The following is a 24582-nucleotide window of genomic DNA, read 5'->3' as shown; positions in this document are numbered from 1 at the left end:
ACATGGGTGGGTTTACATTGGAGTCAGCCCGGTCACAGACCAAGCTGCAGTACATGGTGCGTTAGGCGTGCGAACAGATTGGATGAACCTGCAGAGAATTATCAGCTGACTCTTTAGAGCTTCATAGTGAGTTTCAGCTCATTGTTGAGCTTTTCGGCCTACAACTTTCTGGTCCTCTCTCTGAAATGAACGCAAGGCATCCACATGATACTGTCACAGCTCTGCCGCTTCTCTCCTGTCACTCTATCTCTCACTCAGCTAATCAGCTCATTCAGTGCACCTGTTAGTCACACCCACCTCATCAGCCCAATCACTCTCACCTATTCTCTCTGCTGCACCTATTATTTAGACCCCAGTCGCCAGGGTGGCGTTTTATGAACCACCTGACGGGGAGAGCTCGCCTGTGGGGAACGGCGGAATGGGATCGCCGTACTCCTGCCTGTGCGTCCTTCCAGTCCTTCTCCTCCGAGCTACGCAAGGTTTTCGGAGTGGTGTCCAGGGGACCGAACGTCACCAGAGGGCTAATGAGGCTCCAACAGGGCCACCGATCTGTCACGGACTATGCCATTGATTTCCGGACCCAGGCACAATTAAGTTCTTGGAACATGGACGCCTAGTGTGACGCATATCTGCTCGGTCTAGCGGATTACGTCAAAGATGAACTCATCGCGTTCGAGCTACCCACATCTCTGGACGGACTTATCGAGGCAACCTCCAGAGTGGATCGCCGCATCCAGGTCAGGCGGCTTCCTCAAGAGAGCGAACCTATGTAAGTGGGACGTACTGGACTATCTAAGGAGGAACGTGAGCGGTGCCGACGGGGAAACCTCTGCATCTACTGTGGCCAGGCGGGTCAATTTGCTCACAATTGCCCGTTAAAAGCCCGGACTCGCCAGTAAGAAGGGAAGTACTGGTGAGCCAAGCAGTTTCCCGATCCTCCACCTGTCAATGCCCATTTTTCCACACCCAGCTACTATTAACCGAGTCCTCCCATACGATTTCCAACTTCCTAGATTCTGGAGCAGACGCGTCCATTGTGGACGAGGAACTCGTGACACAGTTGGGGATCGACCGGATACCTCTTCCTCAGGCTGTTCCAGCCAGCACCCTGGACAGTCATCTTCTGAGGACTGTGACACACCAAACCGTTGTGGTCCACATGCTGCTGTCCGGCAACCACCACGAGACCATCAGCTTCCACATCCTGCGAAACCCTCGCATCCCCCTCATTTTGGGGTACCCCTGGCTGCGTTGACACAATCCTCATATTGACTGGGCTACTGGGTTTTTTTGGGGTTGGAGCCAGTCCTGTCACCTCTGCCTGAAGCAAGCCGACGTTCCACGGGGTCCCGAGCTCACCAATTCCACGCCTGAATTTACGGGGGTTCCCGCAAAATATTTGGACTTTACGGAGGTTTTCAACAAGTCCAGGGCCATGTCTCTGCCTCCCCACCGTCCGTATTATTGTGCCATCGACCTCCATCCTGGTACGTTCCCACCCAAGGGGCGTCTGTATTCCCTGTCAGCCCCCGAGAGAGAAGTAATGGACAATTATATTAACAATTTCCTGGCTTCCGGTCTCATACGCCCATCGTCCTCTACCGCAGGGGCTGGATTCTTCTATGTGGAGAAGAAGGACAAGACTCTCAGACCCTGCATCAACTACCGAGGCTTAAATGAAATCACGATTAAGAACCGGTACCCCTTGCCACTCATCGCGACAGCCTTCGAGCTACTTCAAGGAGCCACCATCTTCTCCAAGCTCGACCTCCGCAACGCCTATCACCTGGCCTGGATCAGAGAAGAGGATGAGTGGAAGACAGCATTCAATACACCTAAGGGACATTACGAGTACCTTGTGATGCCTTTCGGCTGAACCAATGCCCCTGCCATCTTCCAGGCCCTTGTTAACGATGTGCTCCGAGACATGTTGGACCGGCACGTATTTGTCTACCTCAACGACATCTTAGAGGAACATGTGCACCACGTCCAGTCCGTGCTTCAACGCCTACTGGAGAACTCCCTGTTTGTGAAGGCAGAGAAGTGCGAGTTTCATGTTCCCACGGTTCCATTCCTGGGATATATCATTTCCCAGGGCAGCATCCACATGGACCCCGCTAAGGTTGCTGCCGTCACTTCCTGGCCTGTTCCTAACTCCCGCAAGCAACTTCAATGTTTCCTGGAATTCGCCAATTTCTATCGAAGGTTCATCAGGAATTACAGCGTGGTCGCTTCCCCACTCGCTGCCCTCACCTCCTCCAAAATTCCTTTCCTGTGGACCCCTGCAGCCGAAGAGGCCTTCCAGAACCTGAAGTCCAGATTCACCTCAGCACCCATCCTCCAAGTCACAAATCCGGACAGACAATTTGTGGTTGAGGTGGATGCATCCGACATAGAGGTTGGGGGTGTTCAGTCCCAGTGCTCGGCCACTGACCAAAAGCTCCATCCCGGTGCCTTTTTCTCGCGTTGGCTTTCCCCCACCGAGAGAAACTATGACATTGGTAACCGAGAACTACTAGCAGTGAAGTTGGCCCTGGAGGAGTGGCGGCATTGGTTGGAGGGGACCAAGCTCCCATTTCTGGTTTGGACAGACCACAAGAACCTGGAGTACATCCTCACAGCCAAGAGACTCAATTCCCGACAGGCCCGGTGGTCGTTATTCTTCACAGGGTCCAACTTTACGCTCTCCTATCGCCCTGGGTCCCGCAATGTCAAGCCTGATGCCCTTTCCCGTCAGTTCCAGGGGGAGGAGGAACCTACCTCTGGCTCCTCGTCCATCCTTCCTGCCTCGTCCATCCTTCCTGCCTCCTGCCAAGTAGCCGTCCTCACCTGGGACATTGAGGAATCAGTGCTGGTCCCAACGCTTGCCCTCCTAACCACCTGTTCGTCCCTCAGGGCCTTCGGTCCTACGTCCTCCAGTGGGCCCACTCCTCAAAACTTACCTGCCACCTGGGTATTCGAGGACACCAAAGAGTTCATCAACACAAGTCTTCTCACCAGGCTCCGGCCGGCCTCCTGCAGCCTTCCTCAGTGCTTCATCGTCCGTGGTCTCTCCCTGGACTTTGTCACTGGGCTACCACCATCTGAGGGCCACACCGCCATCCTGACTGTGGTCGACAGATTTAGCAAGATGGCCCATTTCATTCCTCTGCCCAAACTCCTGTCTGCTAAAGAGACTGCAGAACTCATATCCCTGCACATCTTCCGCCTGCATGGGACCCGTTACAGTACGATCTGGCCATAACATGGATCCAGCAGACGGCACCACGGCATGGGCATCAAAGAGGCGATGCAGCGAACCGAGACCATGGTGGTCACCAACACCGCCGAAGTTATCCACAACCTGGCGAACCAGAACCAGATTCTCATCTCGTTGATTGACCAGGTACGGCAACTCACGGCAGCCACAGCTCAGACCAACTCGGCGTCGTCCCCGTCACCTGCTCCGGTTTCCTCAGGAGTATTTCCAGCAGTCTCTACGAAAATAAAGCTTCTATTCAAACCATCCTTGGTGTTTGTCGTACTGCTCCTGGGTCTTTACTACACCTGTTACAGATACAATTGCAGCCTTAGAAGAGGGGTAAGTATGCCAGGAAGGTCAGCAGTCTTCCACCAACAAGTTTTTAAGAGAATCTATCATACTCTAGTTCAGTGGTTCCAAAACATTTTCTGTCAAGCCCCCCCTTTGATGATATAGGAACATTGTAAGAAAATAAAGCATCCTACATATAGAATAATGACTGATCAAAGACAAGATGTTACTCAGTGCCTTCTCTGCATAGATCACATTCCTATTCCTACATGTAAATTGCTTTCTGAAATATTCATTGTAAATAAACTGAACTAAATTCATTTTAAGTACAAACAACGTATATTTCCCTACATTTAACAGCAGGTTCTCTCAAACAAGAAAATAACATATCCAGCAATGATTGATGTGGATAACTTTGTTCTGATTGCTTTCAATAAAAGCTTTTTGTGACATACAAGAGTGCCACAATTTAGTTTACCCAACTCTTAGGTTCTTTAAAACTGAATTATAAACAAGATGTGCAAGCTACTCAAGCTTTTTCTGCATGGATAAATTTTGTATCGTATTCCTATTCATAGGTACATTCCTCTTCTTACATATCAATCAGTGACTGGTGTGGGCTTGCTTTGTTTTACAAATTTTGTGCGGGGTTGCTGGTTAAAAATAGCCACTCTCAGTTAATTTTCAATGTTCAACTTTGATCTGTATTTGGTCTTTATTTAGTGGGCTTCATACTGTCTGCCGACAGTATTTTAAGACACACAACACACTGTGGTCTCTCTTCTTGGCCGACCATAGTGCTTGTAAAGCCCAGGGACAGATATGCCTCGTTATATTTTATTGCTTTTACCTTTTTTTGTGCCGTTGTTGTGGTGGTTGCGTCGCCTGTTACAGCTGTAACAGACTTGCCATCTGATTTGCGCTTTATATCAGTCACAAATCTGTCCATCTTGGTACACCTCCTTCCTATCTCTTATCTTTTTCTCTTTCTGTGTCGCTCTGTGTCTTTCTCGCTGTCTTTGTCTCTCTCTCTCTCTCTCTCTCTCTCTCTCTCTCTCTCTCTCTCTCTCTCTCTCTCTCTCTCTCTGGTTTTCCCGCTAGTCGGTCTGTAACATGAGCCACTCTGGGGGGCGTGGTTGGAACACAATGCATGTCACGTCGGTTCCACTTGATTTCTTTTTATTTTCTTTTTATTTCTTAGGTGTAACCATATGATATAGTCTTGTTTGCAATTGTATTTGTTTTAATTTTATTGAATATTGTTTTACCAGTGTGTGTGTTTGTGTGTGTGTTTGTGTGGGTTGGTGATGAAGCCGCGCCCCCCCTGTAGTTCCACTGCGCCCCCTAGGGGGCACGCCCCCCAGCTTGGGAACCACTGCTCTAGTTGGTTCGCAATTACCTACGTTTATATAATGCCTATCCTGCTGTGATCTCAACAGTGATATTAAAGTAATCTCCATAAATGCAACAATGTTTAGGTATGTTTACATCGTAGAAATCGAACATTGTCAAGGTAGGTAACCTGGTGTCAGCCAGTGAAGATTCAGCCTTGATCTGCCTCCTTCTGGACAAACTTTTGAGGGGAAACGAACATTCCAGTCTCTATGGACTGCTTTAGAATTGAGCCTGGCTGAAGCTGCTGATGACTGATGTTACTTTTATGAGATACCTTCAAATTTTCAACAAACCATCTTGTTGGTATCACTTCAGATTAGGGCCTATCCAGCAAGATAGCCTTGGTTACTTCCAACTTGAATATGCTCATCAGCATGGGTTGATATTCCCTGAACCACATCTTACATCCTAAGGCAATGTTTATGTTCATTCATTCAAAAACGCACATTAAAATAACTGATGATTAAAGTGTAACCAATGTAAACAAAGGGCAGTAGATCTAGACATATTATTGTTATACTGTATATAAATGAAGAAAGAAATGTTCAATCTCAAATATGAAGTGCAGAGCGATTATATGAGTAACAGTTAAGGTCAAGTTGTGGTTTTAGAGGAGACTCTGACTTACCTCTGTATTCTTGTGTTGCAGAGGTCGATGGGGATGAGCTATCTCAGCACTCATTGATTGCAAATGAGAACTGTTCAGACTGAGACTGCAGCTGTCCACAGAATGAGAGGAGGAAAGAAATCAATGAATGAATACTTGAATCTCTCAGCCTCAATCAGAGAAATCTGTGCCTGGGATGAATACTTTTTCTTTAAAAGTTAGAAGTTTTGGTTGCTTTATATGCAGAAAGGAGGAAAACATTACTACAAAATCTTTGAGCGAACCAGTATTTGTCCATATGTAAATGAGCCAAAAGTATGTTCATATTGAGGTAAAGCAGCACCCTCCTTCACTGGTCAAACCCAGGCTCTTAAACATACTGGTGTAGTGAATATTGGTGACTTCTCACAGAGAACTCTGACCTCTGAGTCAGGAAACGGCCTGCATAGACTCTAGAAGGACTCTAAACATCTACGGTGTATGTTAGGTTGTCACTGGTAGCCTCATCATCCAAGGGCCTTCTGTGTGACAGGTGTCAGCTCACACGTTTTGCTGCCCTGCTACCTTACCCCTGTGAAGAGTTTGTGCGCTGGAAAGGGGATGCTTTTGGTGTAAACTGTTGAAGAATAAGTGACCTTCTAAACAAATACTATGTAGGCAACAGTATATTAAACTGAGAATGAATATATGTCTATCACATAAATCAGTCTTGGATTTGTCATCCTGAATTATTTCATGAACTTATCTTAAAGCCCGAGGGTCCCCCAATTGGGGGACGTAGTACATAAAAACTTACAGAGTTTTGTGTTAAAAGTAACTGGCAGGGAACCCACAAAGAACGAATATAATGATGTTATAGTTCTGCAGAAACCTCAGCGTCCTAGGAACAACATGAACTTCTCACTTCTATATGAAACAAACACATCTCCCATCAGCCAAGCAAACAAATAACAAAATATCATAAATCATAACTCGATATGACTGGAAAAGACCGGAGAAAACAGCTGCTACTGTCCGTTAGCAACGTGCTACCTACGAACATGCAGCATGAAAAAGCATGTCCGCTTGACGGAGATTACGGACATGTTTTCCATTTCTCTCTCCGGTAAACCATCGCAGAGATATTCAGCTTCGAACACAAAAAAGTCACACAGCTTTCATCGAATATTGTACTCACTTTTGGTCGAATCTCAGCGAAAAAATGAAATATCTCCGTACTTCCACAACTCTGTGTTCCAGCTGCATGTGCTGTGTGTGAATCAGTTCGATTCGTGTCTCTCCGACACTCCTCGGCTTTTTGGGAGGGTTGGAAGCTCAGCAAATTAGATTTCAGATCTGCCATCAGATGGGACGTTTATCATTCCCATTGGCTAATAGTGCTGTCAATCATCTAGCTATTGGCTTCTACGGTTCGAAGGAGGTCTCAATGGTGAAAATCGGAGAAAGGGGGGCTGAGATACAGCCCTAAACAGAGAGAGTGGGCTGAATCTGAAGCAGTAAAATTACCATAAAAAGGGCTTAGAAAGAGCTTAAAACACAAAAAAAAAGCCCAATATTCTGTCTTTTGATTCATTGAACATCAGGTGTGATACATAGAAGTAATATATAGTGTTTTTTAGTTTAAAAAATATTTTTTTATTCAAATATTGGAATATTTCATCAGTTTTGCAATTTTATATGCTCTATATTTTATGAATGCTTCACTGTATCTATGTATAAATGTGTATAGAGACCCTTTATCAGTTGTTATAAGAGCTGGGAATATTTTAAATCTTGGATTTCCATAATTTAAAAAAAAAAAATCCTGAAATTGCTGTTTTTCCCCAGCGAGGTTTAGAATTTTCCAAATTGTGCTGTGTTCTATCTTAATCTTATGTTAACCTGTAACATATATACTGATATTTCCATGACTCAGGACATCTCAAATATCTAATAAAAAAAAAAAAATTAAAAAAAAAATATATTTTTTTTTTAAATGCAACGCTACACTCACTTACGTATTTCGTATCTTTTTTCGAGCTGAGGCCTAAAAATAGGCCTTGTTTTTTTAATGAGCACAAAGCTGCCCTCACAAACAACACTGTGTCTTCAGCAGCAGGTCACAGCAGGTAACCAGGGCAGAGCTATTTATTTGTACTAATAAACATGTATGACAAAGGTTTGGTGCCTCTGTAAAGTAACTGTCTTGAGTGAGCATATATGGATATGAGAATCAGGACAGAGAGGATTCTTAGGTTAATGATTTGGGGTCTGTAAGAGAAAAAAAACAGTAACCAGATATTTAGTGTTACACTTCCATAAAGTTGAGGGACTCACAATGGACAAATAAAAAAAGGTCACAATCTAGGCGGCACAGGCAGAGATATCATGACTATTTGTCCCCATGGGTGGAGCAACTTCCCACAATGCAACTGAATCTTGTTGACTGGCGTGGAGAAATGCGCTTCAGGTGTGATCATCATGGTCGTAAAAAGTCACCGTCTGTCTGCATCGGAACTGCTTGAAACTGACAGCTGTCCATAAGACAGCTATATGTGGTGGTGCGGTGACTGGAGCAGGCAGAGTGTGTGTGTGTGTGCGTGTGTGTCCATTGCGCTTGGTGCGCAAGACAGCACAGTCGCGTTTACTGCAGCAATTTTACAAACAAAAACTCTAGGAGAACTAAAATCTTACTTGGTGATACACAGTAGGTTATAAGAAGATATTATTGAAAGCTATTGCCATTCTTTAATGTTATTTGATGCTATCTTGGATTTTTATTACTGATGATGATGATTTCATCAGCTGCGGTGCTCCACAGGTGACCACGAGTGTCAGGGCCTTTTTTTTTTTATTAAACAGACATTTTTAACACAAGAACTGGGCAGCGAGCGGTGAACAGTTGTGTTTGTGTGACGCCCCCCCCCCCGTTTAACAATAAAATGAGTTTGATCTGGTGTTAATGTTGCTCCTGGGATAACAAACACGTGACATTACTGTTAGCATTACCTCAACTGTTCATCGTCTTGAACACACGTCAGCGATTTCTGTTCCCCTCTCCATTTTGATAATCGTCCCGTTTGCGGTCCTACAGTCGGTCCAATAATAGCACAAGTAAACACAATTTAGGTTGCTAACGTTACACCTTAACACTGTAATTGGTGATTAACTTTATTTTTGTTAACTTAACTTGCTATGCTATTAGCTAGCTAACCTTTCTAAGGTTAATTTAACTCGAGCTAGCTAACGTCACAGAGTTAGCTCCACCAATATTAGCAACCTAATGTAACAAAACAGACCAAGTAAAACATTATCTGAGATGTTAACAGTTCAATAATTATGAAGACAGAACAATACTGGAGACTTTGATAAGCGTGATAAGCTAACTTTACCTGGCTCCTCGGTTATTCTACACATGGCTGTGTGCTCAGAAGGATGAACTGAAGCGGTTAAGTCCAAAGTCACATTCAGGAGCAGTCGGTCACATCTTATCACTCAAAAATGACTTTTAGGCAATGAACAGTTTGAATAATAAAAAATATTCTATCGTCATTACAGATACATTAACTTACAATAGACAGTACGATGTAGATGGATTGTAATTCACTGAACTTGTATAGAAAAGCTTATTTCCACCACTTCACAGAAAAAACTGTATTATGCTGATAAATTACAGTAGTCTGCTGTTATGGTTAATTGACAGCATTGACTGTTAATTTACATAGGTGGGATTAACATTTAACTGTATTTTACAGTTATTATGAAATACTATAAGATACCGTTGAAAATTTTATTACAGAGCAGATATGTGGGATGCGTTTTTAATGTGCAGACAGTTTTGAAATTGAGCAGAAATCTTGCTGACACACATAAGAGCTGTTAAAGTCCTGCAGGGGTTATTGAAATAATGAAACTTAATTCATGTATAGTTGAGGTGAATTAGTGCCATGTGCAGATTTAAAGATGTTACTGTCCCAAACAAAAGACCAAAAACAGGTGTAAACCATGCCTACATGTGTGCTGCAGAAATGCCCTCAAAGATTCCAGGGGGGACAATGTGCTTTATATAGCTTTATACACCAAACAAACCTATGCCTCTGAACTGATAGTGTTCCTTGAACCCAACACAAAAGAGCCCGTCACAAAACATGGATTATTACTGTATAGCAGATCTCTGCTGCAGTCAATTAGCTCATTAAACTATGTTGTAAAAAAAACCCAGACTTGGCTCTCAGTGTTTCTTTCTCTTTCATGTAAATGCAGGATTTGAAAGGGTGAGGGAGATTATCATGTAGCTTGTATACTGTTGTTGTAATCTCTGGTGTGTCCTGACTGTGGTCATATAGATGCTGTTTTTTTATTAGCTGCATGTTTATTATAAGTCAGAGTTGAGTTTTACAAACCTCCAGTTGGTATGGAGCATGTTAATCAGTTTGAATATACATTTACTGTGCCACAATATTAGATTGTGAACATATCATGCTATTTCTGAGCAGGTCTGTTACTGAGGCTGCAGAGGAGTGACCTCTGGACTGAGTAGGCTATTCATGGTTATATAAGTGTAACAGGTGCACTTTGATCTGTTGGAAAACAGAATCACAGCAGTGCTGAAAATGGCCAGATGTAACTGGAACCCACTGACAATCTGCTGTGTCAGCACCAGACCAACAGGCCTGCATACAACATGACTGCATGTATCGCCTACTACATAAGCTTGGGAAAATGTGTATTTGCAAAAATGGTAAGAGCGACACATAAATCAGTTTCCCACTGATTCTGTAGTAACATTACACTTCGTCTTAAGGTCTTGCTTGTCAAACACAACTACCAATTGGATTTCTTTGACAGTGAAACAAAATATTGATTAAATTAATAAAGCTAAAATCTTGACTGGTTTCATGCCACAACTTTTTGTTCTAGTGATCCAGGCTTAGACAGTTAAATACAGCCTAGCTGTCACAGCCTTTATAAAATGCTTTTCAACTTTTGTACCTTCGCACAATCTTTATCATTCTCTCCACCTCAAATACTGTGACTCCTGAGAAGTGTAATCATTCAATGTTGAGTAAATTTAAAACATTATGAAAACGACCATTCAATGACTATATACTTATTTGTTATTTACATTTGTATCTTTTATTTAACTTAGGCCGTTTATTATAGTCATACGATACATTTATTTTTATTTAAAACTTTAAAAAAACGTTTCTGTTTTATTATTATTATTATTATTATTATTATAATTAAATACAAAAAAAGTTGATTTCCCTGCTTAAAAACCATTTGTTTATTTCGGGAAACTAATATTTGAATAACCCTGACTCCATAAATGAGTCCAGTATAAACATAGAGTAACAGGCCAAAAGATAACACGAATATACCTGGTCCTCCATAAACAGAAGTTGTGTTTTTTTACACTACAAAGTTAGACTTGAGACCTGTTTAAACGGGTGTTCTTGGCCCTTTTGGAGGACTGTCAGGTACTCGTTTCCTGTCATGCTCCTTACCAATCACATTTTCTCTCACACTGGCGCAGACCCGGACCTCAGCAATGTGTAATCTCGCCCTAAACGAATTCTTTTCACTGATGGAGCTTGTTCTGCGGCGCACATTCTGAGCCCCTAGCAGGAAATACTCAGGGCCTAACAGAAACTACTGCGCCTCCCCATCACGTGAAATGGGCGTTCCGGCATACTGAGAAGGAGCTTATGAATGTGCATGCTAGGTCGTCAGTGCTAAATGAAGACAGGATGTCGACCAACTATGACTGCATAGTGATCGGGGCCGGAGTCCAGGGCTCCTTCACGGCCTATCAGCTGGCAAAAAAGAAGCAGAAGACTTTGCTGCTGGAGCAGGTGTGTCACACACGAAACTTTGTTCCATAACATTTGTTTTTAACAATCTCAGCTAAGTGGCTGCAGGAAAGAAGTTTTGTGCATGCACATGAATGACATAATAATTTATTCAGGGTAGAAATTGTATACCTATCCTACTCAGAAGTGCTTTTTCTGTACTGAAATCTTCCGTTTAATGTGGTGGTCAAAGTCAGAACGTTAGTGTGACTCCTCCCAGGCAGCAGCTGGCATTATTGGGCATCTACTCTTTCACCAAACATGTGATCTTTTGTTATCTTAATTAAATTAATTGCTTCAACAACTTGACATTAATAGACTCATTTTGCACAAAATATACCCTATTTATGTATACACACCATTTTTGGAGTGTGTTGTCACCACCAAAACTAAACACCATTAATCAGAAGATCTTCGTTCGTGTGTCCTGTACAAGTGTCCTTGGGAAAGATACTGAACCCCAAATTGCTCCCGAAGGCTGTGCCATTGGTGTGTGAATGAGCATGTAGATTATTACCTGATGAGCAGGTGCCACTAGAGCTGTGAATCTTTCAGTTTTTCACCATTCAATTTGAATTTAGATTCTTGGGGTAATGATTTGATTGAAATTGTTACATAGAGGTGCTAATTGCAGGATCTACTCTACTCCGGTCCGCTATGCACAAGGGCGGTATGGCAAATTATAGCATGACAGCAGAGTAAAGTGTGTATAAGGTATAAATTTTAAGGTATACGTTTTTAGTATTTCTAAATCCTCAAGTTATACAAAAAATATAATTGGTAGGATTTTATTGCTCAAAAACTTGCTAATTTCAAAAATAAATTGTACACAAATTATTAATAATTTACAAGCACAAATACATTAATCATTTACTAGCACTTTATAAAGGATGTTATTAATCATCTACAACTCCTTAATAATTGGTTTGTAATATATATATGTATATATATATATATTGTTTTGGAAAAACTTCTAATTATAAATCGGGAGAAGAGTTTTGTTCACAAATTCAAAGAAAATAATGAAGTCTTCAAATGATTCAAAGTTGTCCCCTTCTATTTTATTTTGCTTGCAAGGGAAAGATGCACCACAGCCACCTCAGTCAGTGTCTGTGATGAAAAGTTCAACATCGTACAAGATACCAAACCATTTTATGCACACATGAGTTCACGCCCTGGGATAAATCATAGACAGGGAGTGGATGTTCTCGTACCCTGGCTATCGTTCTTATCTAAACACATGCCAGGTGTGTTAACTGGGAGTCAGTGATTGTTTTACGGTCCGTCTCAAACTTGCCATACAGACAAAGAAGACACTGTGTCTTCACTTTCTCATTCTGAAGTGGGAGTGTGTGACCAGCCTTGAGAAACAAGACACTGTGTTCATTAAAACTGATTAACTACTTCTATAGGACTGCTGTGTTATGTCAGTATTTGTGTTCCTCACCTTACCTTTCAGTTTTACATCTTTTAAAACATTTCATGATATAAGAATATATTTTTTCCCATTACAATATATATAATACTTCATTTACAAATGGGGAATCCATCATTTATAAAGTATGAAAACACAATCACCAAACAAATAGACAAGCTTATTAATCAAGAATAAAACATTTATAACTGTTGTTATCAATTACACTCAATTAGTGTATACTAATGAGTGTTAATGTAGGAACAATGCTTTATAAATGATGATTTAAGTGTTTTACTCTTACTTAAAATGCTTCGTAGTGTGTAATTATTATTAAATGTTACTGAATCTTTTTTCTTACATGAATTGATTTTCCCCCACCCATAGGTGTCACCTTTTAGGGCAGTATGTTGACTGGAGAGGTGCTGTATAATGCTGAGTTTAACCATTAAATTGCAAGACATGTCTGGCAACTGCCCAGCATCAAAGACGTATACATTGTTTGTGAAACATTTTACAATTTTTTTTTGTTATGTACTTAATTACAGAATAAAAGAAAGTCACAAAGTATCAGGTACCAAATAGACAGCCGATGAGATGCAAACGTGTATTCAGTCTGAATTTGAACATGTTGCTGCTGAAAACACAGATGCTTCTTAAAGATGCTCTGTTTCTGGAACCCTTCCAGTGGATGTTAGAAATCCAATTGAAACGTGACAAAACCGCATCACAACCTTAATGTAAGGCCTTCGCATCCAGTGGACATCTGATGTAATGCTCTCTGGTGGTGTAGTGGCAAAACTTCTAAATGTGGTGGTTCCTTTCACCCCTATATGTTTGGCCCTATGGTTTTGCCACTATGTGGAGTTCGGGTCCTGAAATAAACTCCAGAGGATCTGATGGTTCAGTATTACTTGTATTTTATTGCAACGTAAAACAAAAGGGGAACATAAGATGCTGTTGTTTGTTTGTCCTTTGGGTTTTCTTCTTCAGCGTTTCTGATTCCCTTTAATCAGCTGTTGCTGTCACAGGCTGAGGCCGAGTTCAAAAACGGTATTTGCCGTAACCCGCTTTCTCCACCTCCCTACGTGCCATGGCTCCCCTCTTATAGGGTGCCCTCCTCTGGCTGTGGGCGGGGCACACTTGCATTCAACAAAAATAAAAGAAAAAGATCAGTAATTAAAATACACAAACATCAACTTAAATGCGGTTCCTACAGGTGGTATGTAGGGATGCACCGATACAGCTTTTCTGTCCCTATCCCGATACCTGGCCTTTGGGTATCAGCCGATACCGAGTTATACAGTTGTGGTCAAAAGTTTACATACACTTGTAAAGAACATAATGTCATGGCTCTCTTGAGTTTCCCCGTTATTCCTACAACTCTGATTTTTATCTGATAGAGTGATTGAAACAGATACTTCTTTGTCACAAAAAACATTCATGAAGTTTGGTTCTTTCATGACTTTATTATGGGTTAACAGAAAAAGTGATCAAATCTGCTGGGTCAAAGATATACATACAGCTAATATTTGGTTACATGTCCCTTGGCCATTTTCACTTCAATTAGGCGCTTTTGGTAGCCATCCACAAGCTTCTGGCAAGCTTCTCGTTGAATCTTTGACCACTCCTCTTGACAGAATTGGTGAAGTTCAGTTAAATTTGATGGCTTTCTGACATGGACTTGTTTCTTCAGCATTGTCCACATGTTCTCAATGGGATTTAAGTCAGGACTTTGGGAAGGCCATTCTAAAACCCTAATTCTAGCCTGATTTAGCCATTCCATTACCACTTTTGATGTGCGTTTGGGGTCATTGTCCTGTTGGAACACCCAATTGCGCCCAAGACCCAACCTTCGGGCTGATGATTTTAGGTTATCTTGAAGAATTTGAAGGTAATCCTCCTTCTTCATTATCCCATTTACTCTCTGTAAAGCACCAGTTCCATTGGCAGCAAAACAGCCCCACAGAATAATACTACCACCACCGTGCTTGACGGTAGGCATGGTGTTCTTGGGGTTAAAGGCCTCACCTTTTCTCCTCCAAACATATTGCTGGGCATTGTGGCCAAACAGCTCGATTTTTGTTTCGTCTGACCACAGAACTTTCCTCCAGAAGGTCTTATCTTTGTCCATGTGATCAGCAGCAAACTTCAGTCGAGCCTTAAGGTGCCGCTTTTGGAGCAAGGGCTTCCTTCTTGCACGGCAGCCTCTCAGTCCATGGAGATGCAAAACACGCTTGACTGTGGACACTGACACCTGTGTTCCAGCAGCTTCTAATTCTTGGCAGATCTGCTTTTTGGTGGTTCTCGGTTGACTCTTCACCCTCCTGACCAATTTTCTCTCAGCAGCAGGTGATAGCTTGCGTTTTCTTCCAGATCGTGGCAGTGACAAAACAGTGCCATGCACTTTATACTTACAAACAATTGTTTGCGCTGTTGCTCTTGGGACCTGCAGCTGCTTTGAAATGGCTCCAAGTGACTTTCCTGACTTGTTCAAGTCAATGATTCGCTTTTTCAGATCCATGCTGAGCTCCTTTGACTTTCCCATTGTAGCGTTTGTGGGCGTTTGTATCCAATGAGCCCTATTTAAATGGCCTCAGAGAAGTCACCAGCTGTAGTCACTCATAATCACTCACAAGAAGTTAAGAGGCCATGCTATGAAGCTCATTTCATTGACACAACTTTCTAAGTCACCAAAATTGCTAATTCATGTTGCTGTATGTATATTTTTGACCCAGCAGATTTTGTCACTTTTTCTGTTAACCCATAATAAAGTCATGAAAGAACCAAACTTCATGAATGTTTTTTGTGACAAAGAAGTATCTGTTCCAATCACTCTATCAGAGAAAAATCTGAGTTGTAGAAATAACTGGAAACTCAAGAGAGCCATGACATTATGTTCTTTACAAGTGTATGTAAACTTTTGACCACAACTGTATGTGTGACTGGGATCATTCTTTATCTGGGAGGAAACATCAGGCTTGTCTTAAACATTGCTTTCCTAAATTTGTAAATCAAAATGTAATAAATAAATACATAGATATATAATAATTCATGCACCAGAAAATTGATAAAGAATTCTTTGGCATAAAGCTTCTGGAGGTACTTGATTAAGTTTGTCGTGTCACATCTTGCAGTGCCACCTCTCCAAACATTGGCTTTGCAGATATTGCAAGTAGCCGTAGAACTTGTTGACGTTACAAGTAAGAAATATCGCCAAACAGCTGACATGTCTGTTGTCAGCTCCTTGAGCTATGCGGTCTACCGGTGTGCTGCTGACTCGTGATGTAGCACAGGCATGTGTAATCAGACGGAACCATAAAATCAAACTGAATAGATCCCGATCCAGCTGTTTGAGTCAGCACGGACCGGTACATCCTTAGTGGTAAATCTTTCCAGAAGTGTGGAGGCTGTTGCAGCAGGAAATTAATGCACATGGTTTTGGAATCACATGTTCAACTATCCAGGCTGTTCTCATTGACTGTTCGTACTTATACCTAAGAAAAGTAATGCTCTGAAATTCATATACAACCCTCGTAATGTTGAACCAGAACGTGCATGGCTACCGCTAAGGAAGTCAAAGAGCAACAAAGTCTACGTACTGTGGTGGATGGGTTGACTCTCTGAATGTGTCCTATGTGAATCCAAAAGTCTTTTGTTGCATAACTTGTGTACTTAACTCACACCTCCTATGTAAGCTACGTAACAAACGTAGTTATTTTATGCAACAAACGTACTTATTTTACTGATATTATGTTCACCCTTCCAGTTCGTCCTGCCCCACACCCGAGGGAGCTCCCATGGCCAGACCCGCATCATCCGCAAGGCCTACGAGCAGGACTTCTACACCCACATGATGGAGGAGTCCTATGAGCTGTGGGCCCAGCTGGAGCGGGAGGCGGGTGTCAAACTGTACAGGTAAGCAGTCAGCAGAAACACACAGAGAGAAAACCCATTAAACGGAACACAACAAAAGCTTTGCCAGAACACAGGGATTTGTCACATTCAAGGTGCTATGTACGCACAAAAGCAGCAACTCTATCTACGGGAGCCATAAATGCATGACTTTCTCATTACCTCCGGCATCACTGAATCACCCCTTGACAGCTCCCATGCCTTTGAATGTGGAACAGGGGCTTTTTTCATCTCACTAAACCTCTGATTTTCATACGCAGAGCGGAGAGGAATTTGTGTTTATAAATATGACAGTGGCATCAAACTATGAACAACCCTCCTGCAGCACTTTAACTTTTGTGGCCATATTCTCTCTGTTTGTTCTCAGTACCAGAGAGCTGAATAACACATTCATTATTCTTCCGTCAGGGTAATAGTTCATGGTAGCAAGCCACGCCCACATTATGCTCCCTAGAAACACAGTGTGCCTCCCCGTCCCCTGTGCACCCGTCTGCAGCTCATGACTGATGGGTCCACATCTGAAGGCCACCTGTGCCCTTGGGCTTGAAAAAAAGGTGTGCATCACCATGAGAAATGTCCAGGCGAAGCTGGTGTGAGCAATGCCTCCCACTACTGCCGCTGCCTCCGGGACAGATGGAGCCATCGTAAAAGGAATAAGGCAAAGCTAAAACCTTTTTATTTTCTACACATACATGGCAACATGTGTGCACATCCAGCAGCTGAACCAGTGCCACCAATCACCAAGTCTGACAGGTTGGACTAGATGAGGTATCATATTTACGATCCGACACTTGACGCGTGGCTTTTCCTTCCTTCGTCACACACTCGTAAACACCCAAGCACACAGGGAGACATAGTCATAAAATTTTCTGATGAATGGCTGAAGCTTTTCGCTGGGGTTGTCTGTGCCTTATGGCTGCTGACAGATGTCGGAGCAGCCTTTAGAAAACACTGCTGGCAAAGGGCGAGTCAGCCATCTATCAGGCAGATTACTGAATCAGACCCTATGTTTCACAACCTCTCACTCTGGGACTCAATAAATTCACACTTGTGCTGCTGTGACTTGCTGTATTGCTGTCCACTGGTCATATGATGTCCCGTCAAATGTCAATGCTTAGATCCTTTTAAAGGTGTATTCCCATTTCTTCCAACTGACTTCATTTGATTGTATTTCATATTTCCATGGCATATTTTCTTGTAACCATGCAGATACTTGTTTTTTTCTTTTATTGAGTGCAATTTCAGGTCTGAATGCCAGCTAGCCAAACTAATTTAGAAGAGAAAAATGAGGCAAATAGCAAATTTATTACCCTTGTTTTGTGAGATCAATAACAGTTTACAGACCGACTTCCTGCTTCAAACGTTGACCAACTGCACTGTAGGGGTGTCCGTAACTAAGAATTGACATAGTCACATGTTTTGGCTTAATTCCATACTCCTCCATTGTAGCGATCCACTGACAAAAGGGAAATGAAGAGAGAAGGTAAGAAAAGGGACTGCCAACAAGAGAGAGATGCAAGTCGCAAACAGCTGTTTTTAGCCGCCTCCCCCTGCTGATTTTGAGAGAGAATTGTCAAAATCGGCAACATGTGACTAGTGTGTGTGAGTGGCTGTGACGTTATTGACAATGCCGCTGTGTGCAGAAGCAAAACTATCACATGGTGGTGGCACATTTGTGTAAATGTGACCTGCAAATAATAGGAAATGTACAAGTCGTCATGGGCGATTAGCTGAAAGCTGGCCTGTTTCAGTAGGTGGCTGATTGATGCATATAGGCTCTACTGCGTTCTTTAGTCAAAATTCATTCCTTAGGGCAAATTCACACCGATTTACTTGCTATACCTTTAGTTTACCTTCCAACCCTAGCCCCCGCTATTTATTTTATAAGGGCAATGTTGCTGCATCATGTGCCTAGTGCCGCCAAAGACGATTGTGATTGTTTTAAAATAAATATAAACAGATATCAGAATGATAATGTGTGAAGCTAGACCTTTGTTGCCAAGTTTTGCATGCCATTTTTCTATGCAGAGAGGATTTTACCATTATTTTGGCTGTGCTTACACTCTTTTATCCAACCAGTGTGAAGTTGACCTCTTGTAGTCTTTGCCCTGTTTGGTTATTCTAATAATACTATGATGTCTCCTGGATTTAAATGTCCTCTAACATTAGTACTAATAATGTTTCACAGTTGTTGATTTTTGTAGGCTTCCATGCGTCTTGACCATTTCTTACTAAGATGCTACCTTCATCTCCGTTCATCTCTCCTCTCAGACAAACAGGGCTCCTGTTGATGGGACCAGAGGACAGTGAGAGTTACCAGCTGTATAAGAATAACCTGCAGAAAAACAAGGTTCCTATGGCGATCCTGAACCGTGACAACTTCTCCCAGCACATCCCCAATGTCAACCTGGCTGTGGGAGATGGTGCGGTGGTGGACATAACTGCTGGAGTTCTGTATGCTGACCGTGCACTCAAGACTGTACAGGTACCACACAGATACTGCTGATGGAGCATTAGCTATGTTAGCTTCTGTAACTGATGTCATAAGTAAAGGCCAATCATGTGGTCCCCATAGAACATGATGTGGACGTCCGAGGACGGTGCACCTGTCTGCTTCCTGCTTCCTTACAGTGCAGTCGCTTTGCTGCTTGCTCTTGCCTCTGCTTACATTTTCTTGCTTTTCTTCTTGTTTTTCTTCAAAACATTTTTCAAATTGCCAGATGTATCACATATATCACTCTTCAACGTTTGAGTGGAGACAAATTCAGAAAGTCGTCGAGCTATATGGGTTGTTAGCTAATGCTAACTAGCAGCTAAGCTAAAGCTAAAGCTAAGTTAGACAGCAAGATGCCTCCCTTCTCCACGGACGACTACCACAAACTCCTGCAGAAGATTGCAGTCTTGGAAATAAAAATCCACCGACTAGAAGTAAACATGGAGGTAAATGGACTGTGTGGGAATGATACCACTTTACCATGGACTCAAAACATTGGACAAATGCAAGCGAAGACACAGCTAACTAGCACCACCAGGCCTACCAAGAAACAGGAGGAGAGAGTAGATAATGTGTCTTCAAATGGTAGTCCTCCCTGGAACTCTCTCGGTGCAAAGCCGAAAGAAAATCATACCCTCAGGATGTGGGAGGACGACTAACAGGCAGAGCCCAGCGCCCTGAGATTTGTGATGCGACTGGCTGGCCTGCACTAGCACACAGGCAGAACTCCTCCTCAACCCCTGCACTCAGACGGACAAAGCCAAGGACAGCTGAGAAAAGTAAAACCAGCAAAAAAACACCACAACAACCAAGCCTACAACTTCAAAACAGATTTGCTCCATTGTCACAGGATCCTAAATCTCCATCTGATGACCTGGATAAGCAGCTATCTTCTCAAAGCAGGGTAAGAACTGCGAGTAAATGAGTAAAAGGCCACAGGGAAAGCTAATGACTGGGCCAGAGACTCTGATTGTTGGTGACTATGCTGTAAAAGATGTCAGAACGATGTGCAGCAAGAATACCAAAATACTCTGCTTTCCGAAAGATATGGCCTCTAACATGAGAGACAAAATCCTGGACATCGTGGCTGACCATCCCACGGTGAAAAACATCATCGTGCATACAGGAAGCTGTGATATTGTGAAACAACAGTCTGAAGTTCTGAAGCGAGACTTTGTTGATCTGTTAAACACAGTCAGCTCTGTCGAGGCTGAGGTGTTTATCAGTGGCCCTCTTCCACCAGTCAGAGGAGGAGATGAAGGATTCAGCAGGCTGTTTGCACTGAACAAATGGCTGTCAACTGCATGTACTGACCATTCAGTACATTTTAACAACAATTTCTACCTTTTCTGGGAGCGCAGACATCTTTTTAAGGCACATGGAGTTTGCCTGAACAAGTCAGGGGTAAAACTGTTTACCTCTAACCTATTTTTCTTCCTGCGTCACCTGTCTGTTCCCACTGCCAAGGACAAGAGACAAGAGGAATCTAAACAAGAGATAACCACACAGCATCGGCGTAGAGACCTTACGGGAAGGATGCCCCTGCCTAACGAGAGCCAAGAGGAGGAGTCTCCAACCTCATCCTCAAGGACCGCCTCTGATCTCCCACTTTCCCCACCCTTCCGAGAGGAGGAGTCTTTACCTCCCTCCCCAGCACCTACTTCCACCCCCCAGACTCCATCCAGGTCCCTTTCCTCTCTCACGCTCTCCCCATCCTCCCCCCACCTGGAGTTCACTGACCACATGAAAGAGCTGGTCATTGCTGGAACCAAACACACTCCTCGCCCAACTCCTCGACGTACAGTTCCAGCCCCACCCCCGCAACTGACTCTAAGTCCAGTTTTGACACAATTGGCGAAGGTAAAGCGCTGTGCCCCTCGCCCACCTCCACTACTGTCTCCCCTACATGATAAAGGCAATAATTGATATCTTCTGGGTCCAGGCTACAAGGCTAATGACACCAATGATTCTCTCCAGGAAAAGTCGGGGCCCTGTATGCAGCTAACCTTCTCAATTCCTGTCCTGATAGTTTATAGAAAAAGAAAGGTGAGGCTGCGAGGAAACAATAGTAAACCTGCAAACTTATCAAACTTAACATTCATTCCTCGTCAGCCTTTTCAAATAAATAGGGCAAATAAAGCTTTAACCACATTAAGCTTAGCTTTATTAAATGTCAGGTCTCTATCAGGAAAAACATTTTTAATAAATGATTTTATTGTTAGGCACAAACTGGACATTTTGTTTTTAACTGAAACATGGTTAAACCAAGATAACAGTGCTGCTGTTCTTATCGAATCAACACCTCACAACTTCAGTTTCATGTGTGAAACGAGCGCATAAGAAAGGAGGTGGAGTTGCTATTTTATTTAATGATTCTCTTCAACGCAAGCAGATGTCCTTTGGTCATTTTAATTCTTTTGAATATGTGGCTCTGAATTCCACTCGAGCTCTATTCCTAAACATTTACAGACCACCTAAATACTGTGCAACCTTCTTTGATGAGTTTACTGAACTGCTGTCTATAATCTGTATTGATTTTGACTGTGTTGTTATTGCGATTTTAATATCCATGTTGATAATCCCCAGGACAGAGGGTCTATAGAACTATGTGGTGTCCTTGAAAACTATGATCTGACTCAGCATGTGACAGGACCCACCCACAACAGAGGGCACACTCTGGACCTAATCATCACCAAGGGTGTAAACATTTCCAAGGTTGCTGTGACTGATGTTGCACTCTCTGATCATTTCTGTGTTTTCTTTGAGAGTGCAATCTCCTTGCACACAAATGTCCAAACCGAGGTTGTGACAAAGCGTTACATCTCTGAAAACACCAGTGAACTATTTATTCAGAAGTACTCCTCCACACCAGCCCTCTCTTGCATCTCAGTCAATGAGCTTGTAGATAGCTTCAATTCCAAAGTTAAACATGTCATTGATGCCATTGCTCCCACTAAAGTGAAGGTTGTCTCGAGTAAGCAAATATCTCCTTGGAGAAATGCTACGCTGGTCAGAATAGAGAAAAGAGAGTGTCGGAAAGCTGAACGCAGGTGGCGAAAAACTAATCTCCAGGTTCACTGTGACATCTATAAAGTCCACCTGGGCATGCAATCAATTTGCCTCATTTTTTACTGACAAAATTAGACAAGCAGTCAGTGCCTCCACACCAACCACAGGATATGTGTTGTCCCCATCTCTGAAAATCCATTCAAATATCATGACACCATTTCATTCAATCAACCTTAGAAGCCTAGAAGACATTATTCAACATCTGAAGTCATCCTCCTGCTGCTTGGATATTCTACCAACACACTTTTTCAAAAATATTTCAAGGTGCATGACCACTGATCTTTTACAAATTGTAAACACATCCCTTCTCTCAGGTGTCTTCCCACAAGCCCTAAAAACTGCAGTTATTATACCACTCCTAAAGAAGGCTAATTTAGACTCCGCTACGGTGAAAAATTCTAGGCCAATATCAAACCTCACATTTTTAAGTAAAATAATTGAAAAAGCGGTTTTTCAACAACTGAACAACTTCTTGGCTGTAAATAACTGTTTTGATGTCTTCCAGTCAGGCTTTCGACAGCACCACAGTACTGAAACTGCTCTTGTTAAGGTTTTCAACGACATCCACATAAACACAGACAATGGCAGAACTTCAGTCTTAGTATTACTAGATCTCAGTGCTGCATTCGACACGGTCGACCATGACATACTACTAGAAAGACTAACAAACTGGGTGGGACTCTCTGGCACAGCGCTTAACTGGTTTGAATCCTACTTGAAGGACAGAGAATACTTTGTGTCTGTAGCTAATTACACATCCGAGCTGACTAAAATGACGTGGTGTTCCCCAAGGTTCAATACTGGGGCCTCTTCTGTTCAACATCTACATGCTTCCACTAGCACAGATTATGGAAAACAACAAAGTGTGTTATCATAATTATGCAGACGACACACAAATCTACATAACTATATCACCAGGGGACTATAATCCCATACAAGGGCTGGCTAAATGCATTGAACAAATCAACAACTGGATGTGCCAGAATTTTCTTCAATTAAACAAAGATAAAACGGAAGTAATTGTTTTTGGTACCAAGGATGAGCGATTGAAAGTCAGCGTTCAGCTTCAATCACTGACATTAAAAACCACAAACAAAGCCAGAAACCTAGGTGTAGTTATGGATTCAGACCTCAACCTGAACAGCCATATCAAGACAATCACAAAATTAGCCTACTATCACCTGAAGAACATATCAAGGATTAGAGGACTTATGTCTCAACAGGATTTGGAAAAACTTGTCCATGCATTTATCTTCAGTAGACTGGACTACTGTAACGGTGTGTTCACAGGTCTCTGTAAAAAGTCAATCAGAAAGCTGCAGCTGATTCAGAACGCTGCAGTCCTCACTAAGACCAAGAAAGTGGATCACATCACTCCAGTTCTGAGGTCTTTGCACTGGCTTCCTGTCCAACAAAGAATTGACTTTAAAATCCTGCTGTTGGTTTATAAAGCACTGAATGGTTTAGGGCCAAAATACATCTCTGATCTGCTGCTACCTTATGAACCATCCCGACCCCTTAGGTCGTCTGGGACTGGTCTACTTTCTGTTCCCAGAGTCAGGACTAAACACGGAGAAGCAGCTTTCAGTTTGTCTGCACCACATATCTGGAACAAAGTCCCAGAAAGCTGCAGGTCTGCAGAGACCCTCAGCTCCTTTAAATCAAGATTGAAGACTTTTCTGTTTGCTGCTGCCTTTGATTGAACCACATTCAAGGATTTTAATCAATTTCTACATTTTACTACTACTGTATTTTATTTCTTAAACTGCACTGCACTGTTTTTAGCTTTTTAGTGTTTTAATGACTTTTTAATGTTTCAATGAATGTTCTTAATTGTTTTTAAATGTCCTTTTGCATTATGTTTTGATGCTTTTAATGGTTTTATGTGAAGCACTTTGAATTGCCTTGTTGTTGAAATGTGCTATACAAATAAACTTGCCTTGAGACTTTGCTTCAAACTTATTTAGAAAACAAAGGTGAATAGTATAACTATTACCCAAACTGTTTATTGGAAACATCCACCACAGTTTACAGACCCACTTTCTGCTACAACCTATCGTGCCTACCATAGTTGTGCACTTACAATTTTCCAGTGAAATGAGGGATCAACACCAACATTTCCGGTGTGCTTACTTCAAGTTAAACCTCAAAATGAAGTGGTGTTCTGAAATCTCAGCCACTATTTGGCAAATACAATGTATAGTTGAAAGAACTTATATTTTTATATATATATATATACTGTATATATTAATCTATTTTGTAATAAGCTGCAGTTTTCCTTTAAATTGCCTTTAAGACTTGAAGTCTAATTAAGACTAATCATGG

At 42.3% G+C, this 24582-nt stretch overlaps 1 protein-coding gene across 2 annotated transcripts in view; it reads left to right on the top strand.

Annotated features, from left to right (window-relative positions):
* Positions 1-11240: 11240 nt before the first annotated feature.
* The window catches only part of pipox (pipecolic acid oxidase), a 36416-nt gene continuing 23074 nt past the window's right edge, over positions 11241-24582 (top strand). For both annotated transcript variants that reach the window (XM_068712614.1, XM_068712622.1), the window contains exons 1-3: positions 11241-11368; positions 16549-16697; positions 18966-19179. In XM_068712614.1, the coding sequence (XP_068568715.1) occupies positions 11264-11368; positions 16549-16697; positions 18966-19179 (468 nt within the window). In that variant the 5' untranslated portion in view covers positions 11241-11263. The remainder of the gene's footprint in view (positions 11369-16548; positions 16698-18965; positions 19180-24582) is intronic.

This window comes from Cebidichthys violaceus, unplaced genomic scaffold (assembly GCF_023349555.1).
Source record: "Cebidichthys violaceus isolate CVI_PGR_0920_01 unplaced genomic scaffold, fCebVio1.0.p SCAF_1, whole genome shotgun sequence".
NCBI lineage: Eukaryota > Metazoa > Chordata > Actinopteri > Perciformes > Stichaeidae > Cebidichthys > Cebidichthys violaceus.
Note: the sequence above shows the minus strand (reverse complement) of the source record. Positions and strands in the feature narration are given on the sequence as shown.